General features: G+C 33.8%; 3 protein-coding genes across 5 annotated transcripts in view; 1 reads left to right on the top strand and 2 right to left on the bottom strand.

Annotated features, from left to right (window-relative positions):
- The window catches only part of LOC145943910 (cilia- and flagella-associated protein 276), a 108,301-nt gene extending 87,484 nt beyond the window's left edge, over nt 1-20,817 (bottom strand). Inside the window, exons 1-2 of the mRNA XM_083051832.1 lie at nt 20,752-20,817; nt 5,327-5,478 (exon numbers count right to left, since the gene is read on the bottom strand). The gene's annotated coding sequence lies outside the window, so the exon portion shown is untranslated. The remainder of the gene's footprint in view (nt 1-5,326; nt 5,479-20,751) is intronic.
- Nucleotides 11,246-15,735, bottom strand: LOC145943909 (CCAAT/enhancer-binding protein). Its single transcript, XM_083051830.1, has one exon. The coding sequence runs from the start codon at nt 15,216-15,218 to the stop codon at nt 14,172-14,174; it is 1,047 nt and encodes a 348-aa protein (XP_082907956.1). The 5' UTR covers nt 15,219-15,735; the 3' UTR covers nt 11,246-14,171.
- Nucleotides 12,038-25,833, top strand: Lolal (longitudinals lacking protein-like). 3 transcript variants are annotated; one of them, XM_083051835.1, is made up of 4 exons: nt 12,038-12,206; nt 21,667-21,903; nt 21,988-22,201; nt 23,176-25,833. In XM_083051835.1, the coding sequence occupies exons 2-3, from the start codon at nt 21,712-21,714 to the stop codon at nt 22,180-22,182; spliced, it is 387 nt and encodes a 128-aa protein (XP_082907961.1). In that variant the 5' UTR covers nt 12,038-12,206; nt 21,667-21,711; the 3' UTR covers nt 22,183-22,201; nt 23,176-25,833. The 3 variants fall into 3 exon arrangements, with proteins under 3 accessions (XP_082907961.1, XP_082907960.1, XP_082907962.1); XM_083051834.1 differs by lacking the exon at nt 12,038-12,206 and adding an exon at nt 20,921-21,073; XM_083051836.1 differs by lacking the exon at nt 12,038-12,206 and adding an exon at nt 21,224-21,359.
- Nucleotides 25,834-25,878: the final 45 nt, after the last annotated feature.

The raw sequence follows: 25,878 nt of genomic DNA on the forward strand, positions 1-25,878 counted from the left end.
GTATTTATAAAAGGGTCGTATTTTCCGATCAACAAAAGGATATCCGAATGATCGATGTGCGAATGAACACTCAAAATGCTCCAAAACTTTACGTATTTTTATTTATATTTAAGGAAAATGTTTTCCTAATTTGTTAATTATTATTATTTGTTATATATATATTAAAAAAAAAATTTTTAAGCATTAATCGAGTATCAGAAATAAACATACATTTGTTTATCACGCGCTCAGGATGGATAATAATATAATTAACCGTCTGCACTCGGAAAGATGGAAATCTTTCGATCATTTATACGGTGTAGTTGTCGGTTAGAGTGTAAGGGTTAATTATGAAAGCGATATTCTAGCTTCGCGTGTTCCACCAACATGATATATAAACATTTGTTTTCACTTTCTATAGTTAAACCGACGTGTCGCCGTAAATCCTGCGCGGCTATTCTACGAAAGTAATTCTTTTTTTAATGAGAAAGTATTCTTCGCGTGCCTTGAATTAGCCGGTATATTTAGATTATTCCGCAATCAAACGGTTACTAATTGCAGTGATGTTACAAGATACCGTTGTAATTGTTGAGACGCTCGAATGACAAATGGATGCAGGCTCCAACTCGTATTGCGAAACGCGCGATATGAGAAAAGCGCGTGCACAGAGAGTAACGCGGAATATATACAGTGCGAGAGAAAGGTTCGCGAAGAATGAATGCCATTAGCATTTAGGATTACCGTATGTATGCAGATGCGGCACCGTATTCGAGTAACGTGTCATACAATAATATTGAACCATGACCTGCGCAAACGACCCTTCCTTTGCTCTTTCTATATATGCGCACTAGCGCGTCAGCTGATCGCGCGAGATTCAGAGCCAGCTTCCAGTTTAATCAATTATTAGCTTCCTTTGTAGAATAACATAGTAACTTATAAAAAAAACATCTCTTAATTCATATCATTATACGACTTGAAAAATATGATGATGACATAAATAATTAAGTCGAACTAATGACGAGTAAAATGACTTTTCTTTCGCTGTTAATCCATCTATCTATTATAGTTTTTTCTTACCGAGATATTCCGAATCGACGAGAGGGAAATGAAAATATAGGAAAATAGCAATTACGAGCCCGTATTTCACGCACTGCGTGATCACTGATAAAGTTTTCACGCATGAGATAATGAGTGTAGCGCGGCTCGGTTCGACTCGGCGTGGCCGCGATCGCGTGTGCGTGCGCGAAAGTTCTGTCGAAACGGTGCCTTAGTCATCGTCCCTTTCCGGAGGATATAGGTATATTCGATAATACTAATCCGCGCTCTCTCGCGTAGCCGCGACTTTTGCTTTCTTGCAGCGCAGTGACCTGATTCTTTGCATGCAACAGTAAGAGCGTTTCCAGAGAGGAGGAGAGGAAGGGGGGAGGGAGATGGAAAGAGAGAGTGGCGAGGTTAAAGAGGAAGTGAGAGAGAGGAACATAGATAGAGTGAGAGGGAAAGAAAGAACAAGAGAGATAGAAGAACGAGAGAGAGAGAGCAAGAGAATACGCGCCTCGTGACACGTAATACCCGTCACGGTAATAGCGGCACGATATTATAGCACCGCTAATGTCATTCATTTGTGATTTAATGAGAGGAGCTGAGAGATCGCGGTCGTTCGACGGAGAGAGGACATCGACTGCACAGTTGAATCGTCAAGATTTACGCGTGGCGTATTTTTTTCAATATCTCGATCGAATCGAATGTGTAAACACGAATTTCTCGATCGTAGAACAAAGCAATTTTCGCGTTTTTTGTGTCAACGTGGACACTCATTATGACTCCAATTAAATATCTCCAATTTTACAATTTTCTGCAAGAAGAAATTGCAAATTCAGAATCCATTTTCGCGATCGATAAGATACGATTGACAATTGAGGTAGAGATTCAGTTCTGAATTTGTATTTTATCTGTTAGTAATATTCGTGAAATATCACAAAATCATGTTAATATATACATAAATAATTACAAGCCTATATAAAGACGGAGATAAAAATTTTCCAAGCTTCTATAAATTAAATTTTTTTCGGAAATCTGACATGTGTATTTAAAAGTTTAATTTTCTAGAGTATCATACACACACACAAGTTTTGCATTAATCTTTCCGCCGTCTCTATGTAGTTTATCTTATGTCAGTTACATTAGTTACACTCAACTTTTATAGAATTTAGGTTGGCCATATGGAATCGTTGCGTTTCTTTCTCGGCCAATTATTAATATCGCGCTGTCCTGCTCGCAAAATATTGACTTTCGCCAATCGAATTGATTGCTCGATATGCATGATGGTTCTTAAAAATGCAATCAATGCATAACATATTACGGATATATATTTATTCGGTTAATGGACACTTTTGAAATGACAAAAAAATTCCAGCAATACACGAGATCATCTATTTTTCCTATATATCAAGAATTTAGAGTAAGAACGAAATTGATGAACCTCGCGTTAAATACGTTTTTAATCTGAAATGCGTTTTATATATTATGAATTTTGTTGTATTTTTGCATTGCATCCTTTCTATTTCTTGTTTTTCCCATGCGAATCGAAGTTTTATAGTGATGACACGACGAATGCTCCTATCTTCCATTAATTCACAAAGTGCTATGCTAGTCATTTGCTAGATTTATGCAGCGTTAACTAAGCGAATGGCATAATCCACTCATGAGAACACTCTCGTTAACCCTTTTTGCCGCGAGCGATATGCATATCTTTGGAATGTTTTCATACTGATTATCCAGGTTGCATAGCAGCCAACTATAATTGTAACCTCCTTAATTAAGTTTAATTAAGGTCTACTTTTTCGCATACTCTCGGTGCATTGATCTAACGTGGATCCACACAAATTAGATATGTGTACCAAAAATTACAACATAGATCAAATAAATACTCTTTGTAATGAAAAAATTGCAAGAATAGTTTATCATTGAAAGAATAATGAAAAGTATAGTTAGAAATACAAAAATTTACATATTTTTCAGGCATATATAATGTACATAAATATAATTAGTTTGACGTTTCTTTCCCATAAAAATTAAATATAAAAACATAAAAAGTTGTAAAAAAATTATCCTGCAGTCAAAAAAATAGCTTCTTTATTATTTTGATTCAGAAATCGAGTGCATACACTGAGAGAATTTTCTCTTAAAATTTACCCTGAAAATCATAGTAATTGTGGGACAATATTGGAAAAAATTTTATGAGAATTTTTCTGATTAATATTTATCACAATAAAAATAATAATATTTATCACAATAAAATATAAAACATATCTGATTAATTTTATTAAACTGCATAGTAAAATTAATCAAACATATTTTATATTTTATTGTAATAGACATTATTTTTATTGTGATAAATATTAATGAGAGAAATTCTCGTAAAATTCTTTCCATACCATATTGTCCCATGATTACCATGATTTTCAAAGTAAATTCTAAGAGAAAATGCTCTCAGTGTATGTGTGTGTCCTAAGATGACACATTGCGTGCGGAGCGTATAAGATGCCAACGCGGAAGTGGCTTTCATTGACTTTAGGTAGCGTCCCTACCCCGTTTTACCGTTGTCCCGGAGAATAAACGACCGTATAAAGATACCGGTATGTGGCCTTTAGAGTGTGGCTGCAGTAGTCCACCGAGAGCGAGTGGGTGATGCGTTTGAACGCGGCCGCGACGAAAATAAATCCTCCGACTTCCTCGCGTAAACGCGCATCGTGCGTGCACGCGTGCTGTCACATACTCGTGTCGATTCATGTGGGACGAGAACCGGCTGCACGTCCGAATTCGTGAACGCTCGATCGAACGATCATCATTTCTCCCGTGGGAAGTAAACGCGTCATTATTCATATACGTGTACATAATTTACTATAAATATGCACCTGTGACAAATTTGTCATTCTCGTCGTTTGGATGTTATGCGACATCGAATATGCAAACGTGTGCACTTTTATTTTGGGGGAAAATTCTTGCACCTTGCTTGATTATTTATTTCTATAACCGATGTAAGGGAAAACGCGCCGTTTTAAATCATCAAAGTGAATTTCACAAAAGAATAATAAACATCAGCTGTTGGAAATTTGAGATTCTGATGAATTTTCTCTCAGAGATTCGCATAGAGCATAGATTTATATAAATTATCTTAAATCTTTTTCTTTTATTTCGTTATTTTCTTTCATAGATTTATATAAATTATCTTAAATCTTCTTTTATTTATTTCTTATATAATTTAATTGTCATATTAATATTTATTTTTGTCATCTCAATATTTACTTACCTTCTTTTTTTCTAATCTTCGTTTAAATATACAAGGAAGCTATGAATATACTTATTTATTGCTTTTTGAATTTGGATTTGATTGGCATCAGGTGAAACAGAGAAAGAGAGAGAAAGAGAGAGGCGCTTTCAGGCGTGTTCCTGATGCGTCGTACGCGTCTAATATAGCGATGCAGGCGTGGAATATAGGTCGCACGCTAGAACGCTCTTTTATGTACTTGTTACTCCGACACTCAAAGATCATAGTGAAGATATATGTATACACAGTTACAGGCACTCATATAGCAACACACGATGTGAGTTTGACACGATGTCTTATCATGTTCGCACGGCAGAATAAAATTATTAATTATTGTGGAAAAACATCCGTATAGAAAATCTTTTCTGAAGAACTTAATAAAAAAATTCATATTATATTCCCGAATAAGTATGCTATAATAAGCACACAAGCGTGAATTTGTATATAAATATATATAATATCTTGTCAGTTTTTTAATTCTTACATTTCATTGTTCATACTTCAAAAGTGAGAGACGATTTTGTTCAATTTATAAAAATATATATATATATATATTAATATATATAATCATTTGTAATAATAAAATATATATAATATATATAATAATTTGTAATTTGATTATAAAATAATTCCAATTTTTCTATTAAAAAATTATTAAAAATTCATCTGTGATAAAATTTTTTTAATTGACTGAAAATTTATTTTTATGTTTATTTAACATTTATTTTATATATCCAGATGTCGAATTCTATCGTTTTTTTTAAACTTGGAATATTTCAAACTACGATCATTGTTCGAACAATCATGAAATGTACAATAATAGAAAAGGATATAATAGAAGAGATCGCCAGAGTCCATCGGCGACAATCGATTCGCGGGGGATCTGAATCTCTCTCTGTCTTTCTCTCTCTCGTTTCTTTCGTTAATTTTAATTCTCGCAGAGTTCCGCACGTATGACTACAAGCCGTTACGGCCGGCATAACAATGCATGACGTAACTCTGGGGTCGAATCCTCCTTACCTCCTCCGTGCAACGATGTTACAGGAAAGTGAAACTCTCGCAAACCAGGTCACACCCACATCGTGCTCGCGGCGTTGAGTCTCGCGATGCCGATCGACGGCAGACCTCTTTTAACTCCGGATTAGATGCGTTTCCATCCAGCTCGTGAAATTCTACAAAAGAAATTTTACATGCAAACATTAATTTTAAGACGATTAATTAAGGTCCAAAAAATACCCGATTTTCAATTCTTAAGCATCTCGTCACAATAATTTCTTCATTTCTATCACTTATTTTTTTATCACGAGACTTTCATAATTCATAAAATAATTTAAAAAAATAAAAGATCATTTTTTTTTATTTTACAATCGTTTAATATTAAAGTAATGAATTATTCTGTATGAATATAATATATTTTAATATCTGATAATAAATAACATTTGTCATCCCCGGTCATTAATAGCTAAAATTAATAGATCAGATGCTGTCACAAATGTCGACGGCTAAGATGCTGCGAGGTGACGCGTCGCGACTAATTCGGAGACCGCTTCCGCTGCACATCTTGCGAATCTGGCTCGGGATGCGAGCACACCAACCAACGATCGGCTCAATGTCATCTGTTGCATTAGCGAGCATCTCGAAGTTTTCCTAGATGCACGAGCAAGTGCAACTTTGTTTCGCGTTACACGCAACATTGCAGTGCAATTCGCGAAATACAAGTTCGCTCGCTCACTTTCGTGAGGCTTATTTGTCGTGCATATATGCGCGAAAAGAGAATCGGGCGCGAAACGAACGCGCGTGGGTGCGGGGCGGTCTTGGCAGAGTTGGCCCTAACCCATATACCATCGTAGCCAGAATAGAGACCAGGCGGTCGTGAGCGGATAGGAACGCAGGTAACTATAAACACGGCCGGGAAAGCCGAAGTATCGTGTTGCTGACGGCGCGCCTTTATCAGACTTTTCCACTGTTTTCTTTCTTTTTTTTTGAAATATCGTTCGACGATATTGAACGGCGATTAGCATATGTAAATATATAGTATATCTTTTTTTTACACTCTTTTAAATAATTTTAAACAGCTCGCAATCTTTTTATTTAGTCTTAAATATTTAGGAATATTTTACGATTTGTGACCTTAAGGAAAAAAATAATTTTTAAAAATATCGTAAGTTTTAATTGCTGTCTTAACTTTGCCGTAATTTTACAATAATATCAATATTAGTAAAATATTTTATTTTATATCTTTATTTTTAATATATAGAGCAACCGAATTTTTCGGCCTATTTCCTTCGTATATAATATCTGTAAGAGATAAATTGAAATGGGTATTGACACTTAATGTCTACAGAGAGAAGCAAATAATAACGCTAATACGAATTAAAGACTACTGTCTCTTTTATAATTCGAACTGGCTCTGTGCCATGATCACTGAAGCTAGAACAAAGAGCCAATTGATAATAGGAGTGCAGGTAAAATTCGGCGCGACTAGAACTTTCTGTATTAAATTACTAATGCGCGATCCTTGATGAGTTTCTATACAGATATGAATAAAATACATCGAGAATATGCGATAAATTATAATCATATAATAATTATATTTATCATATAGATATGTGTATAGCAATTGAAAACATCCTGATAATAAGATTGATAATTAGAAGTGAGTAGATAGAACTATGATTTATGTTAATTATATTTTAAAAGTATTTTAATTATGGAAAATTAAATGAAATAAAAAATGATCGCGAACAAATATTATTGTAGATTGACTCCGCGAGTGTGAACAAATTAATTGAGTCAGTATGAAAAATTAAACGAAGCCAATGATACTGATAACTCGCTGATAATAAATACTAATGACAGATATTGTATCATATTAATCCTAATCTCGTATGTCTATGTATGTTATATGTGTGTGTATGTTAGATGAATGAAAGATTGGTAAAATTAAAAGTATTATATATAACATTTGAAAAATCAGACCGAAAGAGAATACATGCGAATTAATGTGATCGTTTCAGTAATTCGATCAATTGATTAAAATCGAAATATATAATTTACATGTGTCACGCGAAGTATAAATGATTTAGTAAAATAGAATTTATGCAAAGCTTAATAATTAAAATAGCATCGATATTAAGATTGAAATAAGATGTGTAGAATGTTATTCGATAAACAAAATTAAATCGAATTTTATCCATTAGATTAGATTAGAAAACGAATATTTTAAGTAATTTATCATTCGAAAATTCAATATTTCCTGATTCATAAAGTTTGTCAGAATATTGATTCACACATTGTGGTTAACAAAGTTGAAATGTTTGCACGAGATTAATCGTCCCGGCGAATTTGCTCGTCTCTAGAAGTTGCTGTTCAGTTCGAAAGAACATTCGAAAAGTGGACATATACCGTGTACGAACATTGGCACAGCTTGTATCTAAAACTAGAATCGTCGACGACACGTGCATGCAGACATTTCGGCGTCAAAACTTGGCGTATTATGTCAGAAATTTAATGTGACAACGAAGTTAAACCGCTGACGTTGCTGCGAGAATATCGCCGAATGTCGGAAAACGAATCATATTAAGAATTTATTTCGTTTATAATGTTGTGTTTAATGAAAATAAATCTTCACAAGTGTACGAGCATAAAACAAGATACGATATGTCATAGGGTCATAGGGTATACTTTGAAACTTTAAAGATATAATGTTTTACATTTGGCATATCAAATGTTCAAAATAATAAAAATTTACAAAATTTATTTATTACTTATTATTATTTATCACTCTATTTTAATTATAACAAGAAAATCACAAAATAATAAAAAGCTGTTTTATTCATCAAGAGCGGCCTTATTAATCAAATACGTATCTCTTATTAAAATATATACATTATATGTATTGTTGAAAGAGTAAAATTTCTTATAGACTAGTTAGCGCAAAAATCTAATAAAAATTAGAATTTTCTAGATTATACAAATGTACATTTAATATTTCTAACAGATGAAGAAAAAATTAATTTTTCTCTAAATATTAAATGCAAATTCTAATGTAATCTATAACGAATGCTATTACAAAGCAATATTACAATTTTTTTACAATCACGTTAGTCGGTTATTTATTTTTATTTTGGCAATTGTTAAAAATTTGAAAATTATACTCTAACACGTTTTTTCATTCAAATTAAACACTTAATATTAACATCAAAATAAACAAATTAGTATATTTTCTCAATGAAAACTTTTGCATAAGATAATTTATTTGATATGCCTTTGTCAATTAATGTCCAATTGATATATTTTATCAATCAATAGTAAATTAATAGTTATTAAAATAAAAATTTTAAAGAAATTTTGGAGAACGCCACTTTCTTTCGATCGTAAATACTAAAATCTACCCTAAGGCGTTGTAATTAGATATGTTTAGTTATCTAGCTTTCGAATAATTAATAAATGAGTAATGCAAAATGGCTATCGTTAAAGAATCATTTTGGGCTACATATATCTCTTATTTTTCTTCTCAAAAATTATTTAGATTCTTTTCTAAATTCTATTTTGATAGCCTTACGCTGCTTTAGTATATTCAAGTTAAAGTGGTTTAATATACAGATAAAGATTATGGTTTAATATACAGATAAAGATTATTGTATAATCATTTTAATGTAATTTTAGCAACGTTTAAGAATTAATATATAATATACCATAGATACCACATTTTAAAAACATATATATTTTTAAAATTTTTTAGAATTATTTATAATCTCATCGTTTGATGAATACAAAAATGAATATCAATATAATGCAGGCTGACGCTTATCTTAAATTATATCGAAAATAAATTTTATTTATAATTGCTAAAATATTTTTATTGCATGATTTTAGCTTCTAATTTGTGCTGATTATATTATTGAATGACATTCTCCATATTGCACAATTGCCAACGTAATTTTCAATGTTTAAGTTATTCTAAGATACCCCCTGTATTTTGTATAACGTATATAAGCACCTTGTGCATTCCCCTGCATTAATGTCGATTCCAATTCTTCGGAAGTATTCCGTCTCGACATTACATTTTCATTTCTCGTACACTTGCCTGTGTGCATTTTGCGCTTTGCCAGGACAATAAATTGGCGTGCGAATGCACGCAATGCAACGCTGTGCATTGTATCACGTAGAAATACGATAAATTGTCCGGGAGAATCATCTAATCAATTCGCGAATTCACGTGAGACAGTACGCACAGAGAACAACAAAGTCCCTGAGTGTTCCTGAAGAAGAGTTTTAATAGTAAAAATAAAAAAAATCAGATTTAAATCGCTCAAGCTGCACATTAATGTACTTAAAAATTTTCAAGAACTAAATTATTATAATAAATTTATTTCCCTACTAGAACAACATAAGCGCGCGCTACGTGCCGTTCCTCGATTTTATACATATAAAAATGAATGATATTTTTATATAAAATTTGTTTAAACTTGATAATATTTTTTGACAGAAATCAGCTGATTAAAACGTTAATTTGCTAATTAAAATTTAAAATAAAAATATGATATAAAAATTAAAATAATAATGTTACAAATAATATATTATAATACTTTAAACTCGAATAATATTTTTTGACAAAAATCAGCTGATAATTGTCAAAAAATATTAATCGAGTTTAAAGTACTCTAACATTTTATTTAAAACATATTATTATTTTATAATTTTATTACATACTATTATTTTAAAATTTAATTAATAAATTAACGTTTTAGCAATTGATTTCTATTAAAAAGTATTAATAAAACGTTAATTTGAGAATTAAATTTTAAAATAATAATAGGTAATAAAAATTAAAATAGTAATATATTGTAAATGACATGTTATAATGTCTTATCTGCGATTAATATTTTTTGACAGAAATCAGCTGATAACTGTCAAAAATATTTATCGAATTTAAGGAATTATAACATATATTATTTAACATATTATTATTTTAATTTTTAAACATATTCTTATTTTAAAAATTAATTAGTAAATTAACGTTTTAATCAGCTGATTTCTGTCAAGAAATATTAACAAAACGTTAATTTGCTAATTAAATTTTAAAATAATTATTTGGATAGTTAATTTAAATATTTTTACTTCGACGTGTGCATTTTGACATTCTCTTTGTTCTTTCAACAATTTCTGTCAAAAAATCTCATTAAATTCTCAATCGACCTAAAGATGCATATTTAGCCGCGTATATCGTTATGATTTTATGATATCACGATATGAGGAATACTCGTTTTGCCATCGCAGCAGCAGGCAATGCGCTTCCTCGTGCATCGACTGCGCGTTGTGCGATTTCAGATGCAAGCACATGCGTTCGTACATACACGTGAAACGTCGTATCCTGTTCCGCGGTGCTCGCCATGACGCGCGTCACGCTCGTCACACAATAATGCTAATCTATTTAATCTGACTAACAACAAACTTATCTCCTGACTCACTCTCGCTACGTTAGATTTGCGCGCAAATAGCTTTCCATATATATATCCTATAAGTATATGCATATGTATGGGTATACGTATGCGCCGAAAGATTTTTCTGGCGGACTAATAGTCGGTTACTAGGGTCCACCTTTGTATGGACGTGGCATTTTGTGCCTTAAAGAAATCTCCCTTAGGCGAGGCTCGTTTGACCGCGCACGTGACACCATTAAGATCAAGCTTAAATGTGATAACGTGCTCGACTCTTCGATTCTTTATTTTGAGATTCTTTTGCTTGAATCTCATCTTTTCAAATAACGAAGTAAATTCTTGATTTTATAATAGTCATTTTTTACATTTTTTAATCAATTAATTTATGATAGATTTATTTCTCTCTTTTTTTGAAGAAAGAATATATCGCGTACGAACCTATCTAAATAATCTCTTTTTTTTTACCAAATCTCAGAAAGAATAAAAATGCATTAACAATAATTAAAAATATATTTATAGAGAGTTATTAAAGTAATAGTGATATATATTTTATCAATCTTATATTCCTGAAAAATAAAAGGAGAATACTTGAATGAATTCTACAAAAAAAGTTTAAAAAAAAAACCAAAACATAGCACGCTAAGTAAAAATAATTAAGAATAATTAAATACCCATAAGAATACCAATAAGAATAATTAAAGATTGAATTTAATTAAAAGTCTAGACTCTCAATGTAAAAATCATATTTGAATTTAACAGGCAAGTAAGAGCCAGACGCAGACGACAGTAGTGCGTTAGTTTCAAGGAAGAGAGAATTTTAATTTTTCGTTGAAACTGATTCGTTGTGCATAGGTCACTAATTTTCCTTGGCACGTTACCAAGAAAATCAAATAAATTTTATTTTTAATAAACCCCCTCTCTATTCCTCTCCTAAAGAAATATAATCTCGAATTAAGATTAATATAATTTCTTAGTATCGTACCAAGGAAAGTTAGTGTGCATAACGAATCAATTTCAACGAAAAATTAATTTTTCCTCGAAACTGACACACGGATTTCCGTCTGGCTCTTAATTGCTTGTTAAATTCAAATATGGTTTTAAAGATTGATGTTTATATTTACGTGATGCACATCGTGCGATAAATAGATATACGCATGTATTTAGCGCGTGACATACGATGTAGCACACGACACGTTGACAATAATGTAAAAAAAATGATTTTCATACAATTTAAATTCTAGTATTATATTTGACATTCTAACATATATTCGTTATTTCTCTGTTGAAGGTAGCATCGAAAATCTAAGAGCACAAAAGATTAAGTTTACGAGTGAGACGCAGGGGAAGATGGACGGAGCGAGATGATACGGAGACAGAGAAGGAAGCAGAGACATCGCGCATACGTTTCATATCAAAATATATTTGTGCATAGACAAGATGACCGTGATCTGTGACAGGTAATCTCGTACCCTAATATCATACGTATCAGTCATACATCGTGCCAAACGTTCACATTCATACCGCGATCGCGCGTCTTCGCATAATTAAATCATTTGCGCGCGAATGCACGTAATGATACATGCAACCGTGATGAATGCACGGTATATATACAGCCACTGTTACAGGCATCGGATTTACATATACGAGTGATGATAAATTGTTTTCTTTTTTTTCATACGACTGTAAGCATGTAATAGAACATTCAGGTATCATTCAGGCCTCTCTTTCTCTCTCTCTCTCTATCTCTCTCTATCTCTCTTGCCGCACACTAATAAAATATGTAATTACAATAATTTGTTTATCGTCGTTCCTATCGACCCATTCACGCACGCAGAATTACACACAGCCATACATATGTTACACACATTCATACAGGTACTCATACATAGATTGACGTACGCTCGCGTTTGCACGCATGCAATTTTCCCGGCCGTTTCTCTCGCACATACTCGCGCGCATTCTTGGCTTTTCTCCTCTAACAAAATATATTAGCTTTTTATATATATACTATATTTATATATATGTATATATATACATTTCGAATATAATAATAATAAAATTACTATTAAAGAACTATAATACAAGAGCGCGATTGATTGCTCGTGCTTGCCTTACTCGACTTTATTTTTTATCGAACAGGGCGAGCGCGGAAGCGAATACGTATCGAGAGAAAAAATGAACATTGGCTTCTCTTATTGATACACATATCGATACATGAGCCATATTGAAAAAGATCGTCGTTGTTTCAACGTGACTCTCTTTCTTTAGGTACTTGGTAATTGGAGAGCAATATATAATCTACGTTTATTAATTTAATGTTATCTAAGGACCGAAATCTAAATACAGCGCCGTGTGTTTAACGTGTCTTTCGCGTTGAAGGTGTGGTTTTTAGGTAAATCGTGTCCGTGTATATGTGTGTAGTAGTATACGAAATATATAATATAATTAAAGGTGAGAGATTGTTCGATGATTTGTTCGAAGTCTCGGAGAGCTCCGTGTTGCGATTTTGCGCGTTCACCAAGAGAAATTCGAATTTTTATCTAGGTAGATCACCGACAGTCTTACTTACGTAGAGCGTCCATAAGCGCAAGGAAAAGAAAAGAACGATGGGGAAGTAATTAATATATTAAGAAGAAGAAGAGTAACGAGACGAAGGAGAGAAAAGATATAAACAAAAGGGGAAAAACAAAAGATCGGACAGCCTTTTTCGGGTCCTTCGTCAATTTCTTACGCGACTTTCGGTCGATTACGTCAAGAGATCGCAACACTAGCTTGTTTGCGGCTCACGCGATCGATTTTTCACGGTTTGCTATTTTGCTTTCGGCTTTTTTTCGCCCCCTTTCGCCTTCCTTCAGTGTCCGGACATTAAGCACTCTTCCTTTCGAGGGAAGAACTTCCGCGGGCGGAGGCACTTGTCTTTGAACACGCGAAATTGAATCATGCCGATCGCTCAGCTGTTCTCCAGCTCGTCGCAGGCTTCGCGTTGAGTAACTCGCTCTTCTGGACCGTCTTCCTACGCGAGACTCGTCGACTCCCCTCTTCTCCCTCCCACGTTCGCGCCTTCGCGACGAAGACGAAGACGACGACGACGACGACGACGGCGACGACGACGACGACGACAACGTATGCACGTGCTCCGAGTCGAGTAAGATATAAGATACGACGCAGAAGACGAGTAGGAGAGAGGAGGAAGACGAAGAAAGAGGGAATGAGCGAACGCGGGGAGGAGGACGACTCTCGTGAGAGATTTACGCGATGCGTGTAGACGCGCGGAGACGCGAGAGGGAAGCGGAAGACGCGCGACTGCGACGATGACGACTTCGTTTCACAATCGGAGCAGCCCGATAGGCCAGGGACGCGAGTTATAAACGACGCCGTCTCTAACGATATGATCATCGCGCGACTATGTCCGCGCGTTGCTGCTACATGGGTCCGACCGCGTGCTGCTGGAACTGGTCGAGGTGCCTCGAGATCTCGCGGTGCACATGCTCGGGCAGCATGCTAACGTTGCCGAAGAGCGATCTGAGCACGTTGAGCTCCTCGGTAAGCAGCTCGATCCGCTTCTTCAGCAGATCGTTGTCTTTCACCAGCAACTTGACCTTCTCCTCGGTCTCGCGCGATCGCACCTTCGCCTTCTCGCGGCTCTTCCTCACAGCGATATTATTCCTCTCCCGCCGTCGTCTGTACTCGTCGCTCGCCTTGTCGACGGCCTTGCTTTGCTTCCTGGCGACGTTGGCGGCCGCGTGATGTTGATGGTTTATCACCTGTCCCTTTATCGGGCCGCCCCGAGGCGGTGGTTGATGAATCGGCGTGCCTGGATGATTGCCCTGCATCGCGGACGGTGTCAGGGGTGTGAAGGTCTGGCCGCCATTGGCGAACGGATTGTTCGTCACTGAGCTGTAACCAGGTGGATACTGAGGGCAGTGGCGCCGATAATCCGTCGGGTCCAGCGGCTCCTCTTTGATGCTAGGTGATTCCGAGCTCGAGCTGTTGCTGTCACTACAACTTCCCTGATGGTAATTCGCGCCGCTGTGCACCGGTTGCGGCATGTATGCCAGTGTGGTACGCGTGTTGTAGTTGCCCGTCCTCATGTGTTTCACCCCGTTGCCGGCGTTGAGCATGTCCAATAGATTGTCGTTGAAGTGATTGTCATCGATCAGGTTCTGGAGGTCCAGCGAGATCTCCGGGGTGTTGAGATCGGTGAGTTCGCCAGCAGCGGCGCAGTGCTCGGCGTATTGCTGATGTAAGGTCGCCTTGCTGGCGGAGACCTTGCTCACCACCGCGCTGCTCAACTGCTGGTTATGATTATGATTGTGATTGATCTGCAGAGTAGAATTGTTATTGTTGTTTGTCGCGGCGTTGTTGTTCTGATTGCTGGTGTTGTTGTTGAGCACCTGGGACTTCTTCAGATCGGCCGTACCCTGGGCCTGGGCCTGATGGGCCGAATCGTACATGACCGGTGATTCCATTGTTCACTCGCACATCACAGATGAAAGTCCCTTCGCGACTTCACCGCAACCACCTGTACGTCTATCCCTCTACGTAGAAAGAACTCTGGTCTGGTCCACGTTCGCTGTTTCTACTTTATCCTGTCCTCCTCTTCTTCAGTGGTCGTATCTTCCTCGGCGTGAATCTATATATTATCTATTCACACCACCACCGTCGCGTGTTTTTGACACTGTTCCAAATACTTAGTTAATGGATCTAACGGATTATATATATTTCGAGATCACGAAGACCTCGACGGTGTCGCACGTTCCGTCTGTCGACGACGATGACGTTCCGCGTCAAACTCTCTATACTCTGACGCCTACACGCACAACGGAGATTCCGGATTCTACTTCTTGTCTCTCACATGCGAAATACACATGAGAGAGAGAGAGAGAGAGAGACACCGCTACGAGAGGAAGAGAACGAGAGAAAGAGAGGCCGATGCGACAATACAATCCGTATGAGAGTTAGCGCGCGACTGTTCGCCTCGGCGGCATGTTACAAGCTTTCAATGCGGCCCGCGCGACCTCATTGCGCTTGCGCGACTTTACGCTTCTCCCGCACGTTCCGCTTTGGTCCCCTCCGAAAGAGGACCACGAGAGAGGAGGCAAGCGCGGAGCTTCCTCCGGACCGCACTCTTCCTCTCGTCCGTCATTGCTCGTACGAGTCAGCTCTCATTCTCCCCCCTGCTCCTGGCTCTCCTCCATGGGCCCCTGTTTTATTTCTAACTCTTGCTCTCGCTTTTCTCGCGCTAGCTATCTACGCACTCGTCTTTCTCCCTCTTTCTCTCTCGTTCTCTTGCTTTCCTCCGATTTTGGTCCTTTTTTTTTCACGTTTCCCTCTCTATCTCCGACGCATTTCGGCCGTTTCTTTTTCGCGTGCCCCCTTCGCTCCTCATCCGATTCTGTCATGGGTTTTTTTTCTCTCTCTTTCTCTTTTTCTCGCTCTACCTCGTGCTCTCACATGCTGCGGTTCCGTCACGGTTCCGCGCGGCGGAAAAAGTTTTCCGCCGCTTTGATTCTCCGCTTGATGCCAAACGCTCGCGCGATATGCGTAAGAAAGGTGGTTTGCCTTTAACTTGCTAAGAATGCACGAATTTTTTCCACTCAAAAATTAATTATTTAAGATTCATAATCAGATTATTCATTATTAATTACGACATGAAAAATTATCGAATAGATGGATAGAAATCAAACTTGAATCAAACGCGAAAATTGGCTGGACGCGCGATGATTAGATTCGATTGTTAATTAAACATTCTGTATATCTGACCAAAAAATATATTATACATTAAAAATTTAATGTATGTATAATACAATCTGCATAATGTATGTGACATTATATGATACTTATCGCTATAATCGGTATAATACTCATAATCCTCATTATTAAGTGCGGTTAACAATACTTTCTGTTGCAGTTGATATAGAAACATGTCACCGTTTGCACGATATTGCGCAATTGATGGTAACCAATTGAGCAGAAATCATTCGTTGTATTTATTTTCCTCTGTTGACATTTTTAGAGATTGCAAATGAAAATGATCTTCATTATTTTCAAATATATCGCATCTTGATTTAGTTGACGAAGATTTAATTTGCATTTAAACAAGATTTAAGAGCTATCGTATAACACTAATGAGAATAAATTCGGAAAAGAGCTACATAATTACTATAAAAGAGCTATATAATTACTATTCGTAAAATTTTAGATATGATAATCAAGATTTACGAAAGATTCCTTAACGCGCTTTATTGAAGTGGATTAAATAAACGAATTTTATGATGGTCAGATCTTTGCATTTTCTCTAAGAAATTTACAGTTGTTTTTATTAATTTAAAGCAATATATATATATATCTTACTCATTTCCTTATTTATACTTTAGCTTTCTTTGATTGCTTTATCGTTTTAAAATATTTATCTGTACTTTCTCCAGAATTGCCCCGGAATTTTTCAACTTTTTCAACCGCGTTTATCCTCTTCCGGTATTATTGCTGAATCAGCTTAATCGGAGAGAGAAAGATCTTTTTCAAGATCGTCTTTTTGCAATGGGCGACTTCATCGCGAGATGAGTCGTGAATAGACAAGAAACAGTTGTCATTGTTGCGTCATATTTTGATTGTTTATCAACATATAGATTTTTATCTTTAATATCGCGCGCGCAGTAGTTATGCGTGCGTTGATCTATACAAGCCAATGCACGCTGACGTTATTAATCGTGCAAATTGAAAAACGACAAGTTTCTACGTATCAGGAACTCGCTTTGATTGACTTTTGTGGCTCTCAAGACAGAAAAAAAATGGAAGCAATTTTTGTGCGCGATTGACGTCGAGATTAAAATCGCGTTAACATCGTTTTGTGCATCATCACTAATCATAAATGTCCCTCTTTCTTACGCGCTCTAATTCATCTTATATATATGCATGTCACTAGGTACATTACATAACAGCGGGAAACGGGAATAAAAAAAAGAGATCTATGAATAATGCGTTATCTCATATTCTTTTTAATTTTTTGCTGTTCCGATTTTATTCTTTTTATTTTTTATCTCTATTAAATGAAAGCATTTCTGTGCATTTTTCTCGTATATGATGACTTTAAAAGTATTAATTAATTTTTTTTTATTTATGCTTATCACATACACACACAAGTAATAGTGCAATATATAATACTTTAGGAAGATAACTAATGAGAATATTAGATATATTTTATATGCTATATATATACTTTATAAATTACAACTTTCGTATGAAGTAAATTTATTACTACGTGGGACAATATGGTATGGAAAGAATTTTATGAGAATTTCTCTGATTAATATTTATCACAATAAAAATAATAATTCTGTCACAATAAAATAAAACATATAAAACATGTTTGATTAATTTTACTAAACTCCATAGTAAAATTAATCAAACATATTTTATATTTTATTGTAATAGATATTATTATTTTTATTGTGATAAATATTAATCAGAGAAATTCTCATAAAATTTTTTCCATACCATATTGTCTCACGATTACCTTGATTTTCATGATAAATTCTAAGAGGAAATTCTCTCAGTGTATTAGCTTCAAAGTATTACTATTAAAATTTATTACATGTATAAAATGTAATATTTTTAAATTCTTACAATGGGATTAAGAAGCTCAAATGTTGATAGAATAGATTTTAGCTTTTATAAATTTTGTAAGCAAACTTACATATTAAAAAATATATATATATATATTCAGAGAGAATTTTCTCTTAGAATTTACCTTGAAAATCATAGTAATCATGGGACAATATAGCATGGAAAGAATTTTATGAGAATTTCTCTCATTAATATTTATCACAATAAAAAATAATATTTATCGCAATAAAATATAAAATATGTTTGATTAATTTTATTATGCAGTTTAGTAAAATTAATCAAACATGTTTTATATGTTTTATTTTATTGTGACAGATATTATTATTTTTATTGTGATAAATATTAATCAGAGAAATTTTCATAAAATTTTTTCCATACCATATTGTCCCACAATTACCATGATTTTCATGGTAAATTCGAAGAGGAAATTCTCTCAGTGTATTAGCTTCAAAATATTACTATTAAAATTTATTATATAAAATGTAATATTTTTAAATTCTTGCAATTATGGGATTAAGAAGCTTAAATGTCGATAGAATAGATTTTAGCGTTTATAAATTTTGTAAGCAAACTTACATATTAAAAAAAAATATATATGTACCTATATATACACGGAGAGAATTTTCTCTTAGAATTTACCCTGAAAATCATGGTAATCATGGGACAATATAGTATGGAAAGAATTTCTCTGATTAATTTATCACAATAAAAAATAATATCTATCGCAATAAAATATAAAATATGTTTGATTAATTTTATTATGCAGTTTAGTAAAATTAATCAAACATGTTTTATATGTTTTATTTTATTGTGACAGATATTATTATTTTTATTGTGATAAATATTAATCAGAGAAATTCTCATAAAATTTTTTCCATATCATATTGTCTCACGATTACCTTGATTTTCATGATAAATTCTAAGAGGAAATTCTCTCAGTGTATTAGCTTCAAAATATTACTATTAAAATTTATTACATATAAAATTTATTACGTATAAAATGTAATATTTTTAAATTCTTACAATGGGATTAAGAAGCTCAAATGTTGATAGAATAGATTTTAGCTTTTATAAATTTTGTAAGCAAACTTACATATTAAAAAATATATATATATATATTCAGAGAGAATTTTCTCTTAGAATTTATCTTGAAAATCATAGTAATCATGGGACAATATAGCATGGAAAGAATTTTATGAGAATTTCTCTCATTAATATTTATCACAATAAAAAATAATATTTATCGCAATAAAATATAAAATATGTTTGATTAATTTTATTATGCAGTTTAGTAAAATTAATCAAACATGTTTTATATGTTTTATTTTATTGTGACAGATATTATTATTTTTATTGTGATAAATATTAATCAGAGAAATTTTCATAAAATTTTTTCCATACCATATTGTCCCACAATTACCATGATTTTCATGGTAAATTCGAAGAGGAAATTCTCTCAGTGTATTAGCTTCAAAATATTACTATTAAAATTTATTATATAAAATGTAATATTTTTAAATTCTTGCAATTATGGGATTAAGAAGCTCAAATGTCGATAGAATAGATTTTAGCGTTTATAAATTTTGTAAGCAAACTTATATGTTTAAAAAAATATACAGAGAGAGTTTTCTCTTAGAATTTACCCTGAAAATCATGGTAATCATGGGACAATATAGTATGGAAAGAATTTCTCTGATTAATATTTATCACAATAAAAAATAATATCTATCGCAATAAAATATAAAATATGTTTGATTAATTTTATTAAAAGTATAGTAAAATTTACTAAAAGTATGGTAAAATTAATGAAACATATTTTTAATATTCTTTCCATATACCATATTGTCCCACGATTACCATGATTTTCAGAGTGAATTCTAAGAGGAAATTCTCTCTGTGTATATTTTTTTAAATATAATAGTTTGCTTACAAAATTTATAAACGCTAAAATCTATTCTATCTACATTTGAGCTTCTTAACCTCATAATTGCAAGAATTAAAAAAATGTTAGATTTTATATAATAAATTTTAATACAATAGATTTTACCTTACGTGCATTTATTTTTTATTGCAATATAATATTTAAAATTATTTTGACATTTAATTTTATATATATATAATTTTAAATATCAACAAAATGATAAATATTATATTGCGATAAAAAAAACGGTAAAATATAAGGCCGTTAAATATAGGCTAGAGTTACTGCAATTGTAATCGACTTTTTTATATCATTATAGTTTTGTTTCTCAAAGGGGGAGCGAGGAAAATATAGATGAATCAATTATTAAATAACTTTAACTTAAGATTTATGATATTATACAACATCAGTTGCACATATTAATATGTAAAATAGTGATTAAAAGTACGACTTACCGAAATTACTCCGAGAACTCCTGCAACGTCGTGAACTCTGCGACTATTAATCGCGTGAGTCGCGTCAGTCGCGTCATCTGACAACGCGTTCGAGAGGAACTTCAGTCGGTACAACGTATACGCGGACCGATCGTCGCCGGAAAGACTCGAGGTTAGCCGAACTTGCCTGTTCATCGTGCGATATTAGTCACAACAAAAAAATCGGTGCGGTGATCGCGCAAAAAGTTTTCGGCGCAGCGCATTTTTAGCGTCCCCTCGGCAGCAAGGTGCTGGTTGCAAACACGTCGGCGCCTCGTCCAGGATACGTCGACGACGACGCGAAGTAAGGCTCGCGCGTCCCTGCGTTGCGCTTACATAGAGTGTGTTGTGGATCGGGGATCCGTGTGCGCCGTTTCGATGGGACGGGCGGACGGACGCACGCGTGTTGTGACGAGGCGTGCGATTTAACGGATCTTTCAGTATCCGTTTAGCCGATCGTATTCGGCTGATCGATATTCCTCTGTCGCGAGATGATACGCTCCGCTTCGCGGCGAAACTCGGCCGATCCGCGTCGTCGCGTCCCGCTCGCTCGCTCGCCGAGATATCCTCTCGCTTAACCTATCTTAAGGGTATCTTGTATAAGGCGCGAGGGACCTTCTTTCTCGCTTTCTTTCCTTTTCCTCTTTCTTTCGTTCTTCAATCCAACATTTGTCGCGATTCATAGAAGCTCGAATCGTGCGAGCACATTTTTCACTTCATACTGATAGTTTGCGATCATAACGTGCATCTCTTCGTGAGACGTTACTTTCGTTTGCTTTATTTTGTATTTTTTTTTTCTTTTTTTTGTTACATAAACGTATAAGAACATGCTTATGCGATTCTACTTTATTTACACGATTGACATTGACTGATGCTTTGATATTATCTTATTTGCAGAGTGCACAATTACGTAGGAGTTATAGGGCAATATCAGCATTCACAATGGCGGGAGAACAACAGCAGCAGTTTTTTCTTAAATGGAACGACTTCCAGTCGAACATGGTGTCGTCGTTCAAACACTTGCGAGATGAAAAAAGTTTCACGGATGTGACGTTGGCTTGCGATGGTCAAACTTGCAAAGCGCATAAAATGGTTTTGTCTGCCTGTAGTCCTTACTTCAAATCCTTGTTAGAGGTATGTTGTTTATATTACACTGATGGATGGTAATTAATATATTGTATAATTAAATTATAACTCATTGTTTGATATATATTACAGGAAAATCCGTCCAAACATCCTATTATAATTTTAAAGGATGTTGCGTACAGCCATTTGCAAGCCATTCTAGAATTCATGTATGCAGGCGAAGTAAATGTTTCACAAGATCAGTTACCAGCGTTTCTCAAAACGGCAGACCGGCTTAAAGTTAAAGGATTAGCTGAAGCTCCTGGTGCCATTAAGAGAGAAAATTGAAGATACACACGTGATTATGGTATGCTTTGATATTTTATTTAGTTAATCTTAGACAATCTTCAAATTTTTCTATTACTATATTGCAAATTTTCCTTTTTTTCATTATGCATATTTGGTAATTTAATTGAATCACATGTATGATTCACATAATAAAAGAAAAGGAAATCATTTAGTCACAGTATTTATATAATAACAAAAAAAGAGTTATTTAGCTAAATTTATTTAACAACAGTATTGATTTTGGAATTACATACGTTTATGCTTATGCTGCAAAAGAGCTCATTGTGTAATTATTGATTGTGCAAATCTATTTTTATTTTCGAATAAAATGTGACCTTATTCTACGCATCGTTACCACATATATTGAACATACAAAACAAGAGCTAATAAGTTTCATAAAAGCTAATTAAAACAGTTTTTTGTGTGTGTTGAGATGTAAGAAAATCTTTTTTTTTTTTTTTTTTTGTTCTAATAGAAGAAAACAGTATTAACACAAAAAAATTAAAGTTTTTATATTTTTAATTAATTTCTTTTTTGAAGTAATTTTAATGATACTTTTGCGGCAAATTACGTCAAACTCGACATGATTCGGATAATTTTCAATTATTTCAAGATGCATAACCAAAATTTTTATTATACATGTAATTGAAAATTATTCGAATTATCATCTATTATTCAAATCCATCATTTAAAAAGTTAAAAATAATGAAAAATTAATTTGTAATATTAAAAATATAAAGATATTAAATATCTAAAAAAAAATTGAAACCGTTTTTATGAAAAAAAATTTGTTTTTTTCTATTACATCTCTTCTTGTGTGTAATATTAATATACAATGTGTAATGATTATTCATTATATAGGGCATGTTCCGATATTACTGCCAGTACTGAAAATCTATAGTTTACATTACGTATATTATATATTTTCAGTACTGGCAGTAATATCGGAACATGGGGATAGACAAATGGAGCAAAATGTAATTTTTTTTCCAGGTCTTTGAAAGCGTGTGGACTGAAAGAAAATGTAATAATGTAAAGTGATTGCGCAAAACATATACCACACAACATAAACACACAATGAGACACGTACATAAATGCATATATATATATATATTTTATATATATATAATATATATTATATATATACATATATATGTACATGTAGATATATATATATATATATATATAAAATAAACATTACATGTGCACAACCCAGTATCCTCTGGTTCATGACTTGGATCAACATATGTACGATGACAATGTAAAATAATGCCTTTTCATTAATCTCATTTAATGTTAATGATTGTACTGACGGTATGACAGTACACATAAGTAGATACGAAATGTTGATGTTTGTCTTGAACCCATTATAACGCCACTGCAGCGGCAACAATAACACAACACATTGATTATTTTTTTAAAATAAGGCGCCTCGAGGCGCGAATAAGTGGATCGCGATAGTTTTACAATATATGCTGAGCGGGGCAGTCTTGATAGATCAAGTTGGAAATGTTAAGGACATCTGTTATAACGCTTGTTTTTTTAAATTAAAACCGATCTACTTGACTCAAAGCACTCCCCTATCGGTTCCATTTGGTAGATCTATTCACGAAGTAGCTTTATCTTTTTTGTCTTTGTCGCGCGTCAACTTATTACTTATCATGAAGTGCATTCGAGATTTATGCAACCTATCGAAATATGAAAGTCTTTTTCGTATCTTTTTGATAGATATCTATATATATTGCAAGCTCATTTTCGTGGAATATTAATCTAACAATGAGGAAACGATTATAAAAAAGTAAACATACGATTATGGGGATTGTTTTTTTTATTAAGAAACCGATCATGCAGGGCATTAACAATTCTATTTCGCTCTAGATTACATATAAATGATGTTGAACAAAGGAAAGTATATTGGCATTTAATCAGCAAGTTCTGCTTCTATCGTGGATAGATTTGCGAAACCTCCGACAATTAAAGAATACCAAATCAAGTTTGCTGGAAGTAGTAACGTGCGTATTTACGTAATTCAATACAGAATTTTTTTCGTCAAATTTGCGAAATGACATTAAAACGACGTATCTGTGCGTGTTCGCGCGAAATGTAAAAAAAGAAGTAATATTAAAAATACTTACGAGAAGAATTATTCTTACAATGTCGCAATCGATCCCGTACAAGTTACCTCTTCTAGTGATCATGATTTTTACTTAACCAAATACTGCCAGTATTTGTACTGGCGTATTCAATATTACCGATAGACCAAATTTATTTATGATAATAATATATTAAGGGTTGAAAAAAATGATGTGTGTTTTAAATCGAGGGAAGGTTATTGTAATATAAGCGAAGTAAATTTTTGTAAAGTCGGAGCGCACAGTTCCTTTTCCCTCCCGATAACCAGACACTTTGTCTTAAAAAAGTTTAGAAAGAAAGTCAGGAAACATTATCGAGTCAAGGACAAAAAAATCGCTCTATTCTGATCATGATATTTTTAATTATTGTTAATTTATTAATACTCTTGTCTTTGTATGTTCAAATATTTTAATGATTATATTTTAATCTTAATTTGGAATTCTTTGTTAATTTAAGATTTTATGACATTGTATGACATTGTTTGGTTTATTGCCAAATAAGTCCGCGCTCGCGATTCCTGGCTGGGTATTTAAAAAAAAATATAATTACACATTGAGAATCTCTATAATTACGTGAATTTTCCTTGCGATTTTATTATTCTTGTGTTTAATATGAATTTATTCCACTAATTACTCCAATCTTGTGAATTATATCGAATTAGCACGAGTAAACTCCTACGGACACTGTATTTAGGATCGTACACATTCATCGAACGTCAATCATATCTCGCAGATTATGAATTAGCGCATTATTTCTTATCGATTTTGCTTCGGATGTTTCTGAATAACACGTAAGACTGTTCGAAAGTTGCAAAAGTGTAGGGGTTGTAAAGATGATCCATCAAAGGAATATATAGATTTCAATAATACTTGCATTAACAAGGGCAAGCTTTGATAATCAACAGGATCATTTACGTAAGCGATATTAAAGCGAAGTAAGAATAGTTTGCGGAGACATTTGAGATCTCGAAATAAGAACATTTAGTTTCGATCGTTTTTCGCAATCATCCGATAGCAATATCGTGCAATAGATATCCGGCATATATTCGCAGTATTTAAGGCGGCGTTGATCGCTTCAAGATGGATGGGTTCAGTTCCTACAATGATACGTTTGCCGGGCATTTGATGGCTGAATGTGAATAGTTTTACCATGTACATTTGCTGTAAAGGAGTACAATGTAGAATAGAAAATTTCACATATATAGGAGTGACCGTTCGTGCTAAGTTCACGATTATGTCATAAGTCCTTTCTCGTTACATGTCTTACTTTATACCTTCGATTTCCATGCTCCACTCTCCGCATTCATAGATCGATTTCAAATCGATTGGTTTGTAAAGTTATCGAGATAAATTCTCCTCCCTCTCCTCTCCTTCGTTGCGTTATTTTTATTATACGTTATTTCATCTATCCGTTCCAAAAATTCAAAACTTTATTAGCGTTATTTTTGCTATTATATGACTCGATGATGATTATGATATTATGATGTTGAAATATAAAATAAATTGTGTAAATATACTATTTTCGCGTAACTATTTTTATCGCCTCCTGCAATAAATTTCTCTT

The sequence above is a fragment of the Prenolepis imparis genome, unplaced genomic scaffold, assembly GCF_030444845.1.
Source record: "Prenolepis imparis isolate NDT839.2.m4 unplaced genomic scaffold, iyPreImpa1.0 SCAF_12, whole genome shotgun sequence".
Classification (NCBI taxonomy): domain Eukaryota; kingdom Metazoa; phylum Arthropoda; class Insecta; order Hymenoptera; family Formicidae; genus Prenolepis; species Prenolepis imparis.